Source organism: Netta rufina (genome assembly GCF_964035555.1).
Source record: "Netta rufina genome assembly, chromosome: 1".
Classification (NCBI taxonomy): Eukaryota; Metazoa; Chordata; class Aves; order Anseriformes; family Anatidae; genus Netta; species Netta rufina.
This window is the reverse complement of record NC_140123.1, coordinates 162,713,377-162,733,807: the sequence shown is the minus strand read 5'-3', so window position 1 is coordinate 162,733,807 and position 20,431 is coordinate 162,713,377. Positions and strand designations below refer to the sequence as shown.

The 20,431-nt window shown below is 42.2% G+C and overlaps 3 protein-coding genes across 3 annotated transcripts; all 3 read right to left on the bottom strand.

Annotated features, from left to right (window-relative positions):
* Positions 1-1,585: 1,585 nt before the first annotated feature.
* LOC311209276 (single-pass membrane and coiled-coil domain-containing protein 3-like) lies at positions 1,586-2,263 on the bottom strand (the record flags this gene model as incomplete). Its single annotated transcript, XM_084286540.1, has 1 exon — positions 1,586-2,263. One exon carries the CDS (start codon positions 2,261-2,263, stop codon positions 1,586-1,588), a length of 678 nt encoding a protein of 225 aa, XP_084142666.1.
* Positions 2,264-8,439: 6,176 nt separating this feature from the next.
* ART4 (ADP-ribosyltransferase 4 (inactive) (Dombrock blood group)) lies at positions 8,440-11,382 on the bottom strand (the record flags this gene model as incomplete). Its single annotated transcript, XM_084293550.1, has 3 exons — positions 8,440-8,555; positions 9,401-10,127; positions 11,329-11,382. The coding sequence occupies 3 exons, from the start codon at positions 11,380-11,382 to the stop codon at positions 8,464-8,466; spliced, it is 873 nt and encodes a 290-aa protein (XP_084149676.1). The 3' UTR covers positions 8,440-8,463.
* A 3,419-nt stretch (positions 11,383-14,801) lies between these two features.
* Positions 14,802-20,315, bottom strand: LOC311221933 (osteocalcin-like; the record flags this gene model as incomplete). Its single annotated transcript, XM_084305946.1, has 4 exons — positions 14,802-14,931; positions 16,306-16,375; positions 18,365-18,400; positions 20,249-20,315. The coding sequence occupies 4 exons, from the start codon at positions 20,313-20,315 to the stop codon at positions 14,802-14,804; spliced, it is 303 nt and encodes a 100-aa protein (XP_084162072.1).
* Between the last annotated feature and the right edge of the window lie 116 nt (positions 20,316-20,431).

Below are 20,431 nucleotides of genomic sequence, written 5' to 3'. Positions count from 1 at the left end.
TTTGTCCCTAGCGGCTGTGAGAGCTGCTCGAGAGCCAGCAGCTGCATTCCCATTGCCATCTAGTGGCTTCCTCGCAGATGAACACAAAAGAAAAAGGAGTCGGAAGATAATGGTTTAGAAAGGGAATCGTAGGAGGCTGGCTGGGGGGGGGAGGGTGGAATAGTTAAGAAGACAATGGAATGGAGAGCTTCTTTGATGTAATCTCACACGTCTCTTTATTTTCACAGGCACGGTCTAGCTATTAAAATAAACGTATAATATTGAATATTAACAAGTACGTATGAATTTGAATATGCTTCTAGTATGGGGGGAGCTGGTACTCAAAACGGATCTATACATTCTACTGACTGTAATTTTACTCGATTAATCGATCATGGAGACAAACAAGAATTGATAAACTGCATGTATAATGCAGATTTTAATCTTTTTCACGATTTGGTTTGAGATCGATCTTTGTGACAACAACAACAACAACAACAACAACAAGTATATGAAAGAGAGCTCTTAAAATAGATATTTTTTATTATTTTTTTTCTTCAAAGATCAAAACAAAAAAAAAGGCATTCTACGCAAATCAGACCTTGACAGCAAACCATGTTCTTCTAGCTTTCTCTTTAAAATCTGCAAAATAAGGACATTTGAGAGCACACTGCAAAAAGAAGAATCTGTGCATGTTCTTGGCAGTCCCGCATTGGTGGCTTGTAAAGGACTTGAAAACAAATTCAGCACATTAATAGGGCTGTAATCCTACCAACCCTTGTTTAAGTGCATAGTGCCATGTCAATAAACAGAGCAGCAGCTGTGCACAGAAATGTTCACCTGTGGGTGAGCAGGAGCAGGGCAATACCGAGCATGAGAGGTTACTCACAGTCAGACACGCCTGCTGCTCTACAGCTGCTTTCCCTCAACTGTGGGGCAAGGTTGTGTGTGTTTGGCTGTAGGCCCATGATTTTCTTATCTGTTAATCTGCTGGCATTAGATTTTATTTAAAGATCTCTGGCTGGCTCCTCAGGCAGGAATGGGACAGGAAATGTGCTTCAGCTAGTCCTTGTAATCGCTTCTGTGAACAGGGAATTGAGCCTATCAGATTTAGAACAAATCCACGTTAAGAGAGTTTAGCAACTGCACCTGTTGTGATGAACCATCTAGATGAGGATATGGAATGCTTTGTTGAAATAATTGTCTCCCATCATGATGTCATTTTGACAAAGCAACTCGGTAAGAGAAAAATCACACCTTCTCACCGCTACTGTTTCAGCAGTGAATATTATTGTCACCACTACTAATAACGTTTCAAGGTTATCTACAATGCATTCTGGAAAACAGCTGAAAAGGTGCCAAGTATTTAAACTGTTGCCTCCCAGGAGCACCTTTAAGCCAGTTCACTATTAACATATTTCTGTGCCAGTTCTCTGATCTGACACATCTATCTTTCCTCTGCTGCCACTAATAAGAAAAAATAATAATAAAAAAAAAATCCAAAGTTCATCTACTGTAATGAAACAAACAAACAAACAAACAAAAATATCTGCAGAAGTAGCTGCTGCAGTCATTGTCACAGCAGGAAAGAGAACACTGACTTCTTTCACTGAACCTGGTGTCTGACTGAGGAAGTCACTTCATGTATGGCACGCTGGTATTTTTCTGAGGCTTCTTTAAACTCAGCCAGATGCTCCTCATAGCTTCTCACGGCAGCCAGGAGCTGATTCCTCTCCACAGCTCCCAGAATGGCATGCAGGATCATTTCAATGCCGAGCCCAAGAATGGTGATGCTGATTCCCCCAAGAACGGATGCCCCGATCTGGGCAAGGAGGCTGACGAGTTTGCTAACAGTGAGAGTTATAAGGTTGGAGCCAATTAGCTTGATAGCTACCATCCCAGCTGTAGAAGTTGCTTCTCCGAGAATGATGGAAAAAACTCTATGGGCTATTGCAAGTTTCTCCAGTTCAGGCTCTTTGATGTCATACAGCTTCTGGTATAGCACAGGCTCTAGCTTCTCCTTCATGTCACTATCAATCTTCTGCACCTGACGCTGAATCTCACTCATCGCTTGAATGATAATGTCACAGTTTTCCTTGACAGTGCTGCTCTCTCTCATCTTGATGTGGCTAATAGTACATCCCAGGTGTGTATTCAGAACTCCAGCCAGCTCATTTGTTGCGTGGAAATTCATGGACATGCAGTCAAGCAATTCCTGGTGCAGATGGATCAATTCTTGTCGTCTCTTGGGGTTATCTGGATAAAGGAGGTCACTCAGCGCCATTCCTCAGAAGTCAGCTACTTCAAGAGATCAAAGAAAGTTCTCACTGTTTACACCCATAGTGCCAGCCCTTAAAAAGCAGTGAAATGTAAGCTGCTTTGTCCCTGCCCCACCGATTCTTTTTATACTCAGCAAATCAAATCCCAAAACATAGCTTGTAAATCTAGAAATCTTAAACATTGATTCATATCATTAGCCAAATGATTGCAAAAGGACCTTATGAGACATGAGAGCAACAAAAACAGCTAACAAACATGTAATTAGCATATTGTTACAATGAGCATGGGTCTTTCTTCACCTAGGAAACTGCAGATGGTAGAAGCAGAACTAGTTCACTAAAAAACAGAACAAGCTCATCTAGTCAGCAAAGTCTAAAATAAGCTGTGGAAATGAAAGGCCTGTTACCGAGACACTTTTGTATCAGCCTATTTTTTTCAGTCAGTGGCATCTAAATTTTAAATGACTGTGGTGATTGGTGGAGCGCGCACAGTCTGTACCAGTGTAAGGGTGTTTAAAGCCACTCCTTGCATTTAAGAGGAAATGTTACCATATAAGACATTTGTGTGCATGCTAATCAACTCACATTTGGGAATTCAAAGAGAACGGCAAAATTATCTATCCCAAACGCATCCTAACCTATTGCACCTTACACACAGCTCCAGCTGTGTTTTCTTCCCTGATATTTAGTCCCTTTTCCCTCATTGATTCTTTCTTCAATATTCCTAATCACATCCCCTTCTAATGCTGTCATTGAATCCCCGTTGTTTTTTCACTGGTGAATGTCAAGCATTACCTGCCTGACAAGATACGGCGTCCAAAGTGACTGAGTTATCAGTGATTGTGGAGTTACTTCTCATCTCTAAGCTTCTATAATCAACCCCGTGCCACTTTCTCTTAACCCATCACCAGCTGCAAAGTAAAAATGCTTTAGCATGATTTTGACTTAGATGCGTGCATCTTACATTGCAACAGGGGCAGATTATGAAGGAGTAGGATGACTGGTTTCTTGTCGGTACTTTCATTTTCTCAACCCTTTTATTGCAAATCTGGGCCAACTTCATGCGTTACTTTGTGTTTTTCCAAGATAAGTCCTTTCTTGCTCTTGGTGCCTACACACCACAGCTATAGGTACAAATAGTTGTGTGTAGGAGACTAGCTAGATTTTTCTTCTTAAAAGATTCATTTGTGTCATTTTGGTCCTCTGGAGTTCTTGCATTATCTGCTAACTGCAAATCAACTGGCACTGACCCAGCTGTATTTCACTAAACACACCCTCCCCAACAAGATCACTGTAGAAACAGAATGATTTCAGCAGTCCTCTAGACAGCTTTTAGTCTCAGCTTTGAAATACAAACCAGTCTGAAGGGATATTTTTTCCACAGTGTTTTGCACAGCAGTGTACATTTCTTTCAGCCGCTTACCTTGCATCTCTGTTAAGAGAATAAACTCTTTAACTCATCTTTCTTCAAGCTGGAGCAAGCAAAGTTCGTATACAGTAAAAGTTTGTGATTTTCAGGAGACATAAAACCCTGCCAGTATAATTTCATATCAGCTCTGCCTCTGGGATGTTGGTGGCGTGCTCTCTGACTCAGTGTTATGTTAATCCTTTCCACTCCAGTGACGTTTTGTTGAAAGGCCATTTGTTTATGCTCATTTGCAGAAATTGAGAAGAAAAAATATTCCAAAAGGAACGGCACATCAGTGAACATTTTACATACTAGAAAGCTGTGGAAGAGACTTGGAACATCTATTCTGTCTGAATCATTCTTTCATCTTCCTGTGACTGCTGTTGATTTTATGTCCTTTAAACCTAAAACAGCCTCTTACTCTTCACATTAACACTTTTTCCAATTTTTACATTTGTTTTCTACAGTTAGGCAGACACCACATATATCTCTGTATTTCTGCTTATTTCTCGAGCTCCCCAGAGATTTTTCCCAGAGGATTTCTAGTTAAACATTTAGACTGCCTACCTGTTTTTGCCTGAGTGCTCCTGCAATCGGATGAATGCGTACAGGACAGTGATCTCATCCTCTTTCCCCTGTGTTCCTCTGGTGGTTTCCAGCAGCATCTGATGAGTTAGGAATCCAGAGCTGGGCTTCAGTTGGGTCCTGTTGCCTGCCTGCTTGTCATCAATTTTATTATGTGATGTTTATCCTGATTTTTCTCATTTTCTTCCTCGTTTCCCCTTCCTTCCAATTTTAATTCAGTTTATTTGATGCTACCTCAAAATTGTTATTTCCTCCTAAGGCCACCTGTTCCTGAAGAGAACAAGTACAGCATGAATGTGTCTGCCTATGACAGAGGTACCTTCACAGGTACCTGCAGCCAGGGCTGGAAGGGGAAGGTATTACTTGCTGATCTCAGGATATAAAACATGTTGGGAAGCACTTTTCATTTGTATGGGTACAAGATTTGGTTTCATATAGGGATTTATACATTTTTATTTCTGTTTTTGAAATAATGAATTGTTGTCATGACTGGTTTTGTACACCTGTGAATTATGGAAGAAAAGTTGAACAGTCCCACGTAAATACAAAAAACCAGCACTGACAGTGAAATCAGTACAGGCTTCATGTGTGCCAGCAAAACAAAATCTTGTAGTTCTGCATTCATCCAGGTTAGACTTCTTCCAAGCTCTGATCCTTCAAAAGATGGGCCTCCTGCCCACAGGCATCTGGTTGCCAGCGTTGTCTCCTCAGGAGAGAGTGGTTCTAAGATGAAAGCGCAAGATAAAGCATAAAATGAGTAAGCTGCAATTTCCAGCTTCTTTTCCCATGAAAAAGTGAGCTATTGTAGTCAACCCAGAAATAGAGTACCAAACCCCACTTGTTTTCGGAGCTGTAGAGAGGAGCCAAGGCAAGGAGAATGTTTTTCACTTCCACCTCTCAAGGAATGCTTGCAATGTCTAGCCACTGTGTGAACTGACAGACACGGGTCACTTCACAGCAAGCACTAGCCTATGAAAAAACACTGCATTGCTCAGCCTTCAATTGCTTTGCCTGTTGCATGTAGATGACTCATGCATTTGACTCTGCTGTGTCCATTCCCCCTCCCCAGAATACATTTAATTCTGTGCAGACCCACCAGTACATACAAACCAAAGGGTTCTATTTCTAAGGACGATGTAAAGTAGATTGTTTGATAGGACTTCCATACATTCACCAATAAACATCAAAAAGGAGAGAATAATTCATTTACACTACTTCTGTTGCTTTTCAGATGACATGCTGAAGGTCAGATCTGTAATTCCTGCATCCACAAGAATAATTACACTAGCAGCTGTTTACACCACATTTTGCCGGCCTGCTTGGTAAGACCCCTTCAGAGGCTAACAAAGAGCCTTTTCTAACTCTGAACGCCTGGAGGGAGGGTCAGGTAGTTTGATAATTTGTAATACTAGTTTCAGAAATGTAACATTCTAGATGAAAATATTTTCACTCCCCCACCCATCCACCCTTCCCTGTCTCCTGGATTTCTTCTGTTTCCTTTTCAGAGCCAAACCCTCACTCCGGAAATGTTAGCCTGCCTCGGTCTTCAGAGTGATAAAGAAAGGATCTTTACAGCCTGCGAGAATCTGTATGACTTAGTATACATCTGTGTCTCTTCAACCAATACAATATCCAAAATCCTCAATCATTATCTTGGCACTGAATTCCCCATCTTGGTAGTAAAAGAAAACTTTAGCATTAAAGAGAATCTGCAGCTCCTGATCAATGCTTTGAAAGAGATGAAAGCCACAATGGGATATGATAAAGATGAATACATAAACCCATCATTTTATTCTAGAATGTCTCAGTCCATGGACACCTTGCAGGACAATGTGGCACCAGTACAATGTCATTATAAAAATTATAGTTTTGCTGTAAGAAGCCTGGTGTATGTATATGTTGGAATGAGTTTACAAACAGATAATTTCCCTGACACAGTAGAGGCTGCTGTTCATCAGTTACTGAGTTCACCTGCTTTATCCCTCCATGTATCAGAACTTCTCTTGGACTATGCTGATATTGCTAAGATGCTGCAACAAAATGAGCCACCGACCACCATGGTAAGCAGATCCTCCTCAGGTGAAACATCACAACAGCTCAGACTTTGTTCTCTACCCTCCTCCTCTTTAATTTTCATACGGACCCTCCTTCGAGGACAGAGAACCATAAAGAAAAGCCTGGAAACAGCAGCTGACTACTTAGAGGAGGCTTGTAGAGTGCTGAAGCCACCTTGTGAAGCATTCCATAGCTGCGCTAGAAGGCTGGATTCCTGCGTCCCAGCAATAGCAGAACACATGTACTGATGTGTTAGAAGTTCATCTTGATTTCTTTAACCCTCGATGGAAAGTTTGAGGAAAGTTTGAGCATGTCCATACAACACATATCTGCAGCAGCTGCTTCTGGTTCTCTCTGTAGTTCTTTCTGAAATCTGTACTTCGTATCTCCGAGCATTTAGGCGTCAAAATAAAGTTCTGTTGGTAAATTATTTGAAGTCACTGGTAAAGCAAAAACAACAAAAATGTGGTGTGAAATATAAATACAAAATAAGCTTATAGTAAAATAGTTCTGTATTAAATCTGTTCTAACTGTGTGAACAAATACGCCTCAGGATTTCAGGAGCAGTAGTTCAGCTGGACAGAACATGCTACTACATATCAGACGATGATGGTCTCTGCCATTGCATATGCCTAAATCTGGTACTTCCAATGCTGATACTCAAGCTACTCCTTTTAGTCTACCCAAAACAAACAAACAACCAAACAAAAAAAAGACCCCCACATTCCTTAGGTATCTACATTTCTAATGCTCAGGTGCCTGAAGTTCTACACTCCTTGCCACAGGATTTCCAAGGGAATGGCACCTCCAAGCTTTCATGGAGCTGCTCAGAGAGTAAAGCAGTTCACCAGGTGCTTTTGAATATCCTTACCTTTAACTAATAAGCTGGTCAGCGACTTGTGCAGTCCTCTTATATTCAGATCTCATTTGGATCACTAACTTGTTGCTTACCACTTTGGAGAGGTGATGGTGAACACAGCTTCCTGCCAAGTTCACGGGTGACTGAGAGGTGTTACCACTCAGGGGTCATTTATGAAACATTTCAGTGAGTTTCAGTTCAATTATCTGGTGACTCCACTGCAAAGTTAAATCACCACAGCTGGTCTCCTGACCATAGCCTCAGCCCAGGCCCAAGGGGTGAGGAACCAGGGGTGAAGAAGTAGGGTAGGCATATTGGAAGGGGGATTTTGCAGGCAGAAAATGTTCTTTATCTTTTCCACATTGTTATGTTTTGGGGATGGAAGAACTTCATAGCTGCTCCAGTTTGGGCATCTAAGGCCCCAAAACTGGTAAGTAAACACGTAGAAGTTCAACCCCCAACATTAGTCATTGCAGAGCATTGAAGCAAAAAGACAAGTAAATACATTTCAGTCACATCCAACAACCATGAAGAGAGCAGTGGGTTCCACAGGCTCTCCTTCATTTCAATGTATAATAACCAACGGATATTCATCAGCCACTAGAGGACAGTTATGAACACATCACCTGCCTGACTTTTTCAAAAGAAATGCTAAAGGCAAACATAGAACCTGAAGACAGGCCTGACACCTCCTGTGACCCTCTGCTGCTAAGTTCACGTTTCAAGGAAGATTTATGCTTCTGTCCTCTACGTGTGAGATGTAGACAGTCAGTTTGAGATGAGAGCTATCAGATGGCTTTGGTGTGTGGGATCATGTACTGGGGAAAGGCTGCTGTGCTGCTGCCATAGCCTTGGCTGTCTCCTGGGACACAGCACTTACAGGAGATATGTAAGGAAGCACACTTACCCACCACAGTCTACCACCATGGTGCCTTCTCCATCACACAGCCAGATGCTCTCTCACTAAAAACAAAGTTACTAAGAGATCTGTAAAGATGTTGTTAAAGTCATGTGTGTCTTTCCTGAATGCCCAAGGGACAAACTACCTACAGTGAATGATGTCACCGCCATGCTCTTCATTAAGGCCATAGATAAATGCCCTTCTGTCTGAATGAGTCCAGGGAGTGTCTGCTTTGATGAGCCAGGCTGAATGACCCAGTTTCATCTGGAGAGCTGCAGCTGAAAGCAAAGGAAGTGATGAACCTTCTCTAACAACAGTAACTCCAGCAACTGATTTCCTGTCTATTTTTCTGTCTTGATAATCAAATGCATACATCTGGATGTAGCTGGAGAATCAGTCATTGCTTAGCCAAGCACAAGAAAACTCCAACTACACCAGGAAGAACAGCAGAGGCAGAGGCAGTAGAACCACTGTTCTTGATTCTTGAAGCTGAAAAAAAAGTGAAGAGAGCAGTCATTTAGGCCTCCTTCATCTAATCAGAGCTTCCTGCCCTTGCTAACACATCATTTGCCCCAAAGAGACACCTTCTCCAGTCTACCTACTATTCTGGCTTAGGGCAAAAATTCTCATTCCTGAATGATTGTTTTGTACCCAGAGGATGAATTGACACACTGTTTTCCAAACAGACAAAAGCAGGTGTCCCATATTGGTAGAGGACTCTTAGAAGAACAGAGCTGTGGAACAGACCTAATGTGGTCTTCCAGCACAGAATAGTTATCTCTGTAGCCAAGAAACTGACAGAATGTGCTTTTCCAGTCAGCACCTCTCCTCTCTTCTGCCACAGGAGAGAGAACAGGACTAAAGCAACAGTAGTTTTGTTTATATTTACCTGAGCTTGCCAGAATAGTGGTGGATCAAAGTCCAGTGTAATCCTGAGCCCTGCAGTGTAGCTGCCTTGCAAGCCACCAGAATAATACCTGAATTCAGGCTGCCTGCAAATCTCATCTGCCATTGCAACAGGGATGCTGGGGTCCCAGCACATGTATCCTGCAACATTCTTGCAATGGTAGATGGGATAAGTGGACGCCGAAAAGAACCCTGAGATCTGTTAGGTAGCGGGTGGATTAATCATCAGTGAGCTGTAGGGTCTCACAGGTTTCATGACAAATGGGTGAAAACTGGGTCATGTGGCTCTCACAAGCAAACACAGGAGGTAGGCTACAGATTGGACATTGTGTGTGGCCCTGTATATGTACAGCTGATGAGGGCTGATTGGGGTACTTGAGAACAGACTGTCCTGCATCCCACCTGCCCAAAGGGACGATATGCAGTACCTTCCAAGAGCTGGCAGTGGTACTTGCTGAAATTCCCCACAGAATGCAGGTGCAGCCGGTTGCCATACTCTGTCCGGAAGAAGTTTTTGACAACGAACACCTCATAAGGGGGAATGAGGACTTCCTTCTCAGATGTGTAGTAAGAAAAGCCTTGCAGAGCTGCTCCCAGGCAAGTTGTCACTGTGAACAAAGTTTCATTTCCAAACTTCTGGGCTTCATTCCAGAGGCGAGATGTAGAGGTGAAACGGCCAAATCTCACTCTTCTGCCTACCATGGCTTCAATATGTAAGTCTTTTACACCCCTATGCACTCGATAGCACTTATGTTTCCTCATGTTCTCCTTGCTGCTCTGCCATTGCTTCACTATCTGGATAGCAGTCGTTAGGTAAAAGTGAAAATATTTGAAACTGAAGTTGTGTCTGTACTGCTCTGGAGAGCTTCCTGCTGTGGATGTGGCCCAGTTCAGCTGAGAGTGCAGGGAAGAATTCATGGTGTAAGCCATGAGGACTATGGCGTGACTCTCCTGCATTTCCCTTAAGAGACCTACAGGGCTCTTTAACAAAGCCTCCTGAGCCTTCTTCCAAAGACTGAAATAGTTTTTATTAGCAGCTATTTCCTTATGGAAATAGTCTCCTCTCTCCAGTTCTTCCATCACCTGCTCTCTGCACCCCAGGTACTGATCGTCGAAGGAATGTAGAGCCATATCCATCATAAGTTGGGACACAGACTGCAAATCAAAAAAAAAAAAATAATAATAATAAAAATGAAGGCTAGCATCAGAATTATGATTTTTTTATGTATATCTGTAGATGCAAGACAGGTTTTTCCCTACCGCCTCTTTTATTTTTTTTCAATACTGGCACAAAAAAACACACCAGTCAGGCATCTTCAACAAGCCTTTGCTGAGCAACAGCAGGTCAAAGCCCCACCTCAGGCAAATGCCAACCAGAATGCTAGAGTTCTTATTTTATGGCAGTCATTAACATTAAAAACTTCAGAAGATACATTAAAAACTTCAGAGAGCAAGGGGATAGAGACAATAAGACTGACCCATAATCCATGTATTTCAATATTCTGTTTATGAATTTTAAGTGGTTTTGAAGAGAGAAAGAACGAACAAGACAGTATTCTGGGGTGGTGAAACCTACACACATCTCAGGGGTGAATTTCTTCTTTCTGTCTTATAATACCTCTCGGACATGTTCTGGCTCCAGAGTGTAATGTTCAACAAAGACAATATAGTAGTACTGTGCCAGGACTTTTACTTATCCGGTTTCTTTCAACAAGGCCAGCTGGACTTGTCATGTAAATAAACATTAAAAACACAAGTAAGGATTTAAATAGAAGGATGTTATAAGAGGAAAATAATTTATAATATAATCTGTGAAACACCGCACTAATTTTCTGTTTTTAGTATTTTTAATTAATAAAAACCCTGTGCAATAACACCTAAGAAATGGTATGTTTGATGACAGCTCTTTTCCCTTTTTGATCTCTTAGTGGGCTAGTCAAGTACTATAGCCAGTTGACAGTTGAACTCTGCAAGTAGATACTCACTTCATCTCAAGTATTCATCCTAGACACATAACTAAATTGGTAGCTTTCTCTGAAGTTAGAATGGCCCATAAACTATAGAGGGATTCATTTTATTTCTTCACAGTACTGTAATTTCTCTGAGGGGGGAGCTAAAAGACACTTTCAAGGAATAGGGCAATATGGTCACTGCCTATCCAACAACACACTGTTGTTGTCAGAGTCTCAGATGAAACAGGCTGGAAAAGGAGAGGAGCAGTTCTATGAGACTCAATCCAATGCTCCTTAAAAAAATCATACTTAACATTTATTTAAAAAAAAAAAAAAAAGTTTTTATTTCAGTGGGATAAGTGATTTCACCATTTCAAACAAAGTACGATGTTTACCCCTCTTACCAGTCTTTGCAAGGAGATCAGCAACAGAAGGCTGGCCAGCAGATGTACTGACATCCTAGAGTCCACCCAAGACATTATAAAGAACGTTGAGCTGAAGCAGAGAACACCTGCATCTGTTTCTTTTCCTTTTTTCTTGAATTCTGAAGTTTCTAATTTGCACTCACATTTTTGTGACAATTCTTCAACCAAGGATTGTTTGGTAGATTCTTAAAGCAATTCAGAGGTCATTAATCAATCCAGACAGGTAGAAGTGGAGCCATAATCCATAGGAAAGGGTCTAGAAGCATTGAGACCTCATGAGTTGTTTCTTCGCTCCAACTTTAGCTGGTGTAGATGCCCTTTGTCTTGATATTGCTTTTAATTCTAAGGTATCTTGCACTCTTGTTCTTGCAAAGAGGAAGAAAACTCTGACTTGGATAAGTCTAAGGGAGTTCTTTCCTGAGGACTGTATGTGAAGATGAGGTGGGGAGTACTCCCTACCTAAGAGCTTAAAAAGTCCCCTTAATGAAGTGCTGAGCTCTGATAAAGCCAACACAGAAATGCATGGTAGGTTGGGATCCCATCTGGAAGCAGAGATAACATAACTGTCACACTCCTCCTTAGTTCCTCCCAGTTCCTAATAGTGTGCTACCAATCCTCCATTCATATCACTACAGAGTGGCCCCTTGTTGAACTGTTTAAATGGGTACGCTCAGAATAAGGGCATAAATCCATATTCTACACCAAGACTAATCCCTCTCTACTGGCCACTTTCCAGTTATTCTTCCAATCAAAGGACAATGAGCTACCCACATGCAAAGACCCATGGCCTCTGACAATATTTCTGCACAGAAAAACAGCAAAAAGGAGTCATCAGGGCCTCATTCTGTGACACAGAGAATTGAAGCTTGCTTTTCATTACCTGCTAGTGATAGGTTGGTCAGAGAGATTTTGAAGAGAGGCACCTGCAGTCATAGTGTGATTCCATGGGAAAGGCAGCACCTGTGCAGCTGCTTGTTTTCTGTGGACAGAGAGCATTTGCTGAAATAGCATGAGGGATGACAAAAAGGTCTCATACTGGGTTGCCTAAACATGATCTATAACACTGCATTAACTGATTCTGATTCTGAGTGACAGTATCTGCAGCCACTGGTGGCATAAGATGACATGAAAGATGATGCAAAAGTTGGACATGAAGGATGATGCAAAGAGATAAATTCAACCTATCCACTTCTCCTTGGAATTGCCCCATCACTTTGGGCTGTACTTCAGAAAGCAGTTCTTCAACTGGCAAAGTGAGTGCAGAGAAAGGGTTGTGAATTTATTCAGAGGCACCTCCTCTCTTGGTTATGTAGAGATAAAAAACAGCTAACAACTGTGAAAGGCTCCAGTGGGAAATTCAGTCAGGAAAAACAGCCACTCTAGAATGTGAGAGTCGCTATCAGTCCAAATGGATATAATTCAGTTGCAGATCATGTCTCTTGACTTTTTTTTTTCCTGTCCTTTTAGCATATGATGCATTATGAAGTGAATGAGGAAGGAAACCCACTCACTGGCTTTGCATTTTAAAATCCTTCAAAAGTAACGTAGGGTACTGTCTCATGACCTTAAATACAATGGCCATAAGATGGCAGCAGAGGATGTGTAATGGCATTTAAATGTGCCTTGAGCAGGTGAAAATCGAGTTCCTTCAATCCAGCATTATATTTGTAATCTGAATTGTACACTCAACTCTCCAAAGGCCATTCTGACTTCAGCCTATATAAAGATCTGGTGACATAGAACAGATTACAGGACCAAGGCCTTAATGTTCGCCTTCCCAGAATAAATAAATAAATAGATAGATAGATAGATAAATATCAAAAGGAAGATACAAATATAAAACTAATAGAAAGATGCAAATACACACAGGATAATTTTAACAAACAAAACTATACAAAAACAATGAGCCCTAACATTAGTACAGCAGATATTAAGAGCTCATTAATCTCTACTAATCTTCCTGATGAAAATTTTGCTGCTTTCAATGAGCACTTTGTTCATTTTTAATAGATGGCATTCAGAGGTGAGTCTTCTTGTGAGCAGTGAAGCTCCATCAGTTTATGCTAAAAGAGGAATCAGCCTCAGGTACTTGATTGAGACAAGCAGGGGTAATTATTAATGTTTTCTCCTTGGCCAAGGTCAGTATAGCCAATGCAAGTCATGACAGCTTGCCAAATGAAGGCTGTCACACACACATCAGCACTGGGGCAAGGTCATTTAGAGAAATGCTGAACTCAGTAGATGGTGAATCAGGAAAAGCTTGGTTCTCCTCTCCCTTACTGTCACAGTGTACCGGAATCGTGATCTGAAATTCAGTGTAGTCACTTCTGATTCACTTTGGAGCACAGGAGGGGAGAAGGAAGCCTCATGCATCTGGATCCTGCTCTTCAGGGTTAACAAGAGCAGGCTTTATCTTCTGGACATCTCTTTAACTGCAGATATAGGTCATACAGAGGAACAGAGAGAAGCAGCACAACAACCTGCTTTATGTAAGCAGTATTTATTGCAGTCAGTAGCTGGGAACGGCTGCACCAGATTACATGGAAACAGAGAGATTTGGTCTTCCTCAGTCTCCTGTGGTTCGGCAGTCCATATTGTTGGAGATGGGATCTGCCATCTACCTCTCAGGGAATACAAGATGACAGACCATGTCAAGAGAAGCTGTGCAGAAAGTTGCTGACATGCAATATTCATACTGGGAGACAGAACAAGGTAGTGCAGATGGAAGACTATATATATATGCACATGTATATGTTATATATGTATATACATCAGAGAGAGAGACAAACTGCCTTGTATAAACAAAATGTTGGCCCAACTTCAATCCACTATTGAAATGCTTTATTTTTATTTCATAAGGTTTATTTTTTGTTGTTTATTTGTTTCTTTTGAGAGCTATTTTAACACATTTAGATTCAAGCATCAATGCTAAAGCATCAGAGGAACAGATTTGTTGTTTCTGCTTGGGTATATCCAGCTTCACTGGAAATCAATTGTAGCAAAAACAAGAAGAGATTTCCAATTCACTTTTCATGGTCATTGATTGTAGCATACAAATGGAAAGGCTCATCCAAAAGGACTCCTCAAACACACTTTTTCAGATTTAAACATTGATGCAATACAGGCAGATTTTGTGACAGAATAATCAGAGGAGTGTACTGAGACATGATTTCTGGCTATGTAAGAGCATTTACAAGGGAAACAGGTAAGACAGTCTTCTCAACAGTGAAAATACCATGAAAGTCAATTGAATAGAAACATTTTTCATGAAAGCAAGAAAGATAATGCAACCTAGAGAAGTGGGATAACTATTGCCTTGTTTTTTTCAGCTGGCTAGGAAGACAATTGAAGAAGGTCCCAGTCTATCTTCCCTCCTTCCCACCCACAACCTTCTTCCTGCTGAGAGGTTCAGAGTGGTCCTAAGCCAGATGAACAAAGTGATCATCCCATCCTTAGTATCTCCCAAAGAAATGGTTGTAGGCCATGAAAAATCCTATTTGGTCAGACAGATAATCACAAGGAGGGTAGCTTTCACAACGCTCATGCATCTGCTCCATTGGGGTTTTGTAATGCATAAAGTACCTGGAGTGGACAAAGAGAAAGATGCTGTTCTGCATATTTAGTCAATGGAGTTGGAGAGGTTTCATAGCCCAATACCAGCAGGAGAAGAGTGATTCCCCAGGGTACTTCTCATTGTGAGTTAGATACCTATTTACATGGGGATAGACCTCCTTGAGAAATGCTGAGGAAAGTTGGAATTGAACCCATCTTAAAGCAACTGCTCTTGAAGTTTTATCAGGAAATGAGACCACAGAAGCAATTAGTATATTTTTGTTTGGTTGGTTTTTGGCCCCAACCCCATTCCCCAGCTATCTGGCAATTTATTTTTTTATTATTATTAAAAAAAAAAAAAAAAAGAAAGTTATTATTTATTTTATAATTAATTTATTTTATTATTTCTTTTTTACCTTTATTTGTGCCCAGTTTCTGCTCATTTTCCCACTAGATACTCTTTTCCCTTAGTATAAGCAGTTTTCCCTCATCATTCTCACTTCTATTGTAGACAGCAACCCTTTCCCCTCACAGTTCTTGTCCTGCCATACTGAGCAAGCCCAAATTTTTTAGTCTCAGCTACACAGTAGTTTCTTGTAGCAGAAGCTACTTTTATGATGACCCACCTGTAAGGGGGCGGTCAGTGTAGTCAGCAGAGTTGCTACTTCTGAATTTCATCTTGTTTTTAATCACTCCAGGTTTCAACATCATTCAGTTCCCCTGCTACCATGCACTGATCCTCTTCTCTACAGATAGGACCTCCCACTTTTCTGTCATCTAAAAACTACATCATCTTTCCAGTCCAAGACAGATCAAATAATAATTCTTTTTGACACGGGCCTACATGAGACAGCAGCTTAACAACTTCTAGGAAACATGAAGAATATCCTTGCATGAGCTCAAATTTCTCCAAGTGTTTATATCCAGGATTTCTCCAAATCTTTGTGCCTAGAATTTCTGCACAAATGGATATAGGACCTGCAGCTTCAGATTTAGCTTAATCACTACAACAGAGCTGTGCTTCTTTTGTATGGAGGTAGAGGTAGTGACCAGGACTCTGTGATGCTCATTATCCTGGAATTTGGATCTAATGTCCCTGTAGGTTTAAGCAGCTTCTAACTTGTACCCTGTTGTCCCCATGGCTAGCCCAGAAAGCTAGTACTGTCCTCCATGGGAAGGAATAACAAAGTCTAGCTATAAGCTCCCGAAAGGATATTTATGAGGAAAAAAAAAAAAAAAGAGCCATTTATCTGTCACTGTCGGTCTCTTAATACGTTATTGTTTCTACACATGATGTGTAGATGTGTGGCAAATGATGAATACTTTGCCATGGCCCCCCACCTTCCCACCCCTCTTCAGAACAGGTCCAGAGTCCAGCTCTCAGCCTTACTCATGCATCATTACCGTTCGTAAAAGTCAGATCTCTTCTGCCTCTTCACAAAGGCATTGGCAACTTCCTTTTTAATCTTGATGCCTACCAAGAGAGAATGCAGCAGGTTAGAGATGCAGGACCACTGACTACAGAAATCAGAGATCAGTCTACACTCTGAAAATGGACTGTTTTATTTCTTCGTAAGGAGGTAACTTCTGCAGCCAGTCCTACCTGCCCCACCCCACTGTCTACTCCAAGATTTGACAAGTGGGCTCACTCCTCACCCCAACCTGCCTGTCTACATGGAACAAGGGCTCTTCTGTCTTAAACTTCATTCCCTTATCATGTAGCATAATATCATAGAATCATACAATTATTTAGGTTGGAAAAGATCTCTAAGATCATCTAGTTCAACCTTTATATGAGTCCACAGCAAATTTACAGAAGGCAAAGTCATGACAGAATAAGATACGAACAAGAAGAAAATGAAGGGAATGGCATCCTGTCTCCCTAGTGCAGCTAACTTCAGTCTTGGCTTGCTTTCTATAACCTGCCTCAGACCGAGTGATGTGGGACAGGAGGCACCAGACCTTGAAATACCTGTAATTAGCCATACGCTACAAACAGCACATGGAACTGCTGATGCTCACATGTGCACAGTTCCATGGAAAGTGAAAGGTATGAAATAACAAAAGTAAATGTTACACAAGGAGAAATACACCCAGGACATGCACATCCCAGTGTTCAGGCACCTGGAGAACATGAGAGGTCTTTTTGCCATGTCAGCATTCACCCCTGGTCTCTACTAACACACCTTGTCAGCACAAATTTCTTATTTGTCCCCTTGGATTTGTGGCTGTGCAAACAAAGAAGGGTTGTGGAGCACCCCACAAGCAGGAGCTAAAGCCACCTCACTGTCCCCAGCCAGGACTGAGCACAGCACAGCCTCTCTCTGTGAGATGGGCCCACAACCGCAGAGGTGTGCGTGAATGCTGGCACACTGGCAACTCCAGCAGCTGCACACCAGCATGTTTCAGCAGAGAAACTGGGAAACTATCAGTGTCACTGAGGGAATGCAATTTCTAAGAGACAGTGGATTTTGTGCCCTTCCAACACTGTGGGATGTTTGTTTCTGCTTAGCTGGTGAGACGTGTCCCCTCACCAGCATGCTGGGTTTACTCAGGATCCAAATATTGACTGCACAGAAACTGCCAATTAATGACTTGTCAGAAATCACCGCCTTTCCCTGAACACTCGTTTTGTGTGTGCTTTTTTTTTTCTCTCTTTCCCAAATGATGTTTTTATTGGCTGACTGGAGAAATACCAGCTTTCATGCTCACCAGCAGCAATGTTATCCTTCAAGGTGTAAAAAAAGAGGGACAGAGAAGATCAAGGGGGATTTTCCATGCAGATTTCTGTCAGGATCAGCTTGCCGTGAAACCTGTGGACATCCCAAGGCATGCAAATCTCTATGTACTAGGCAACCTGACAGAGGAGAGACTACAATCCTCAGCTGCAGCCAAGTAAGGGACTTGCTTTCAGGTATTAAACCTTTCTTCTCTGTGATCCTACGCATTAGACTGGCTGAGCAGCAGATCCCCCAAAAAACAGTGTTTGGAAACCATCAGGCAGGTTCTGATCTCTTGAGAGGCTGGGGACACAGCAGTCCCTTTGGAGGGGTCCCTGAGGGCAGATCAGAGAAGCATGGAGACCAGTCATGTTACTCCATCCACATCACCCTCTGTCATGGAGGGGAGGTGCAGCCAGCCACTAACAACCTGCAGGGCTCATGTCTTGCCTCAAGGGTTGTGGAGATAGAGGCTATGGTTCTAGTACAGCCAGAGTGATATTCCCTTGCCAGTTCAGCGAGGCTGACCCCCCTTGTGCCTCCCGCCCCGTGGCTGTGAAAGGCAGCCCCTCCATTTGCTGCACATGCTCCTGCACCTCAGGGGTGGCGGTGCTGAGGGAGCAGAAGGGGAGCAACTAGAGGGAGTCAACATAGTTCTTGTTCATCCCTTCAACTCATCAAAGGGAAGAAGAGAGGTGGATGCAGGGGAATGGAGCTAAGAGTCATTACAACAATATACTCACTGGCAGCACTGGGAGGTCCTGAGGGGCCTTCGGGATCTGTAAGACAGACAGACAGGAGAGTTTGCATGTGACGTCTGCTCTTCTGGTCCACTCTCTACCTGAATCCCTCTTTCTATTGAATGGATCCAGCTTCCCCCTTTTCCAGAAGGTCTGTCCTTCCCAGAAAGAGTTTTATCAACATCCAAAATTCAGGGATGGATTTCTCCACCACAAAATTCACTCATTATGCCTGGATTCATTTAAATTCAACTTCTCTAAACAAGGTCAAATGACACAATAACCATGCAACTACTGTGGAAGCTGGAGGAAGACCTTCTTTTTTCTTCCTCCCTACCCTTGCTAGGAGCAGAGACAGTTGGAGCTCAGGGACCATTTGAGCAAAATCCCCGATTTGGACAGAATCAGAAGATAGCTGAGCATCTCCTCTTTCTTTTGAAAGAGTGTTTTCCCTGACTCTAGGAAGAAATCACAAGCTGTTAATAGGGAAGAGAAATAGAGGTGAAAATTAAGAAAAACTCTACCCTCACAGCTTTGCAGCCTAGGGTTGGAGTATCTGGCTCACCAACGACCTCCTTCCCTCTCCCCTAAACAACAAAAGATTTACACAATGTATTTCTGTTTTCATTTCTAAACTTAATTTTTAATGCTGTCTGCAAAAACCCAAGCAACACGTCATCTAAGAGAAATGTTAGGTCTCCTCTTCATCTTGGCTTTCCCACACTGGACTGTTTCACAATTATTTTTTTTCTTCCGGTCTTTAACCATATTTTTCTTCAACAGTGTTTGTTCCATCCAAGCTCCTTGGCATAAGCATACTCATGGGCAGAAAGAGGACTGTGGAGACCAAAAAATAACAACTCTGCTTAAACAAAGACTTTGTGAGAAGGGGTGTGTGTAGTTCTATTTTTAAGCAATGTATATATTCCTTGGATTTCAAAAACTAAAATAAAATTAGAAGTTCCTCCAAAATTATTAAGCAATCTGGAACATAACAACAACTGGGAAAAACAAAAACAAACAACAACAAAAACATAGAGATACACTCAAGAGCGAGAAAGTGAACAAGAGACCAACAGAGGGAAAACACAGATCAAACAAAATATATGAAATATATTTGCCAGTATTGAATCATGTATCTGATGCCAGGGACTTAATGAAAATTAACTTTGAATGAGATAATACAGGCAAAAACAGGGCCCCTTCCTACTTGGCTTCTCTTTTCCTGCTGTCAGGAGAAAACACTTGCTATTCCTGATCTTTTGTCCTTTCCCTCTCTCTTCAGCTAAAGAGTTGTCACTGCATTACTGTCTCTTGATTACAAAATCACCATGGCTAAATCACCTGTGTTTTTATTCAATGAGAAGGCTTCCAGTTTTTCTAACCATCAATACGAGGTTTTTCCCCTCCAGAGTTCTCCACATCCTACATTTTTCTGCAGGTGATGACTTGACTCAGTGCCTATCTCCGTGATCCCACGGCACCCCAGTGCTGGCAGGTATTAAATCCTCCTCACTGTGATTGACACAACTCTTGCCTGCGGCTCACCCCAGGGCTGGGTTACCCAGTGACTCCAAACTGAGCATCCAGCCTACCTTTGCCAGGTCACCTAAAAGCTTCAACATGTTAAAATAGTTGGAATTCTCTGCTGCAATGCAATGGTGCAATCCTAATTTTTTTGACCAGTGGAACAAAGCGCCCAGTAGGAGATAAGGCTGCCTAACCCCAAGCCCTGTTTTTAATTTACAGCTGCCCCTCAGAGACCTGAGGTTGTGCAATGACCCATGGCGCTGCCTCCCCCCAAAACCTTGCATCTCTCCCAGGGTAGAGGGAGGCTCCCTGGGGGCTGCAGCTCCAGCAGCTTTCCTAAGGAAGGCATCCTCTTACCTTTTTCACAGCAGCACAGCGCTGCCAGGGCCATAGTCAAGACGAGCAGTGCCAGCAGACTCCTCATGTCGTCTTTGGCTGCGCTACTCTTCCTACACACAGAGCGTTCCTGGAGGATACCGTGGCTCTCTGGAGCTTGCTTTCAGGCAGCACTTTATATCCTGTGATAGCCTGGAGAGATCA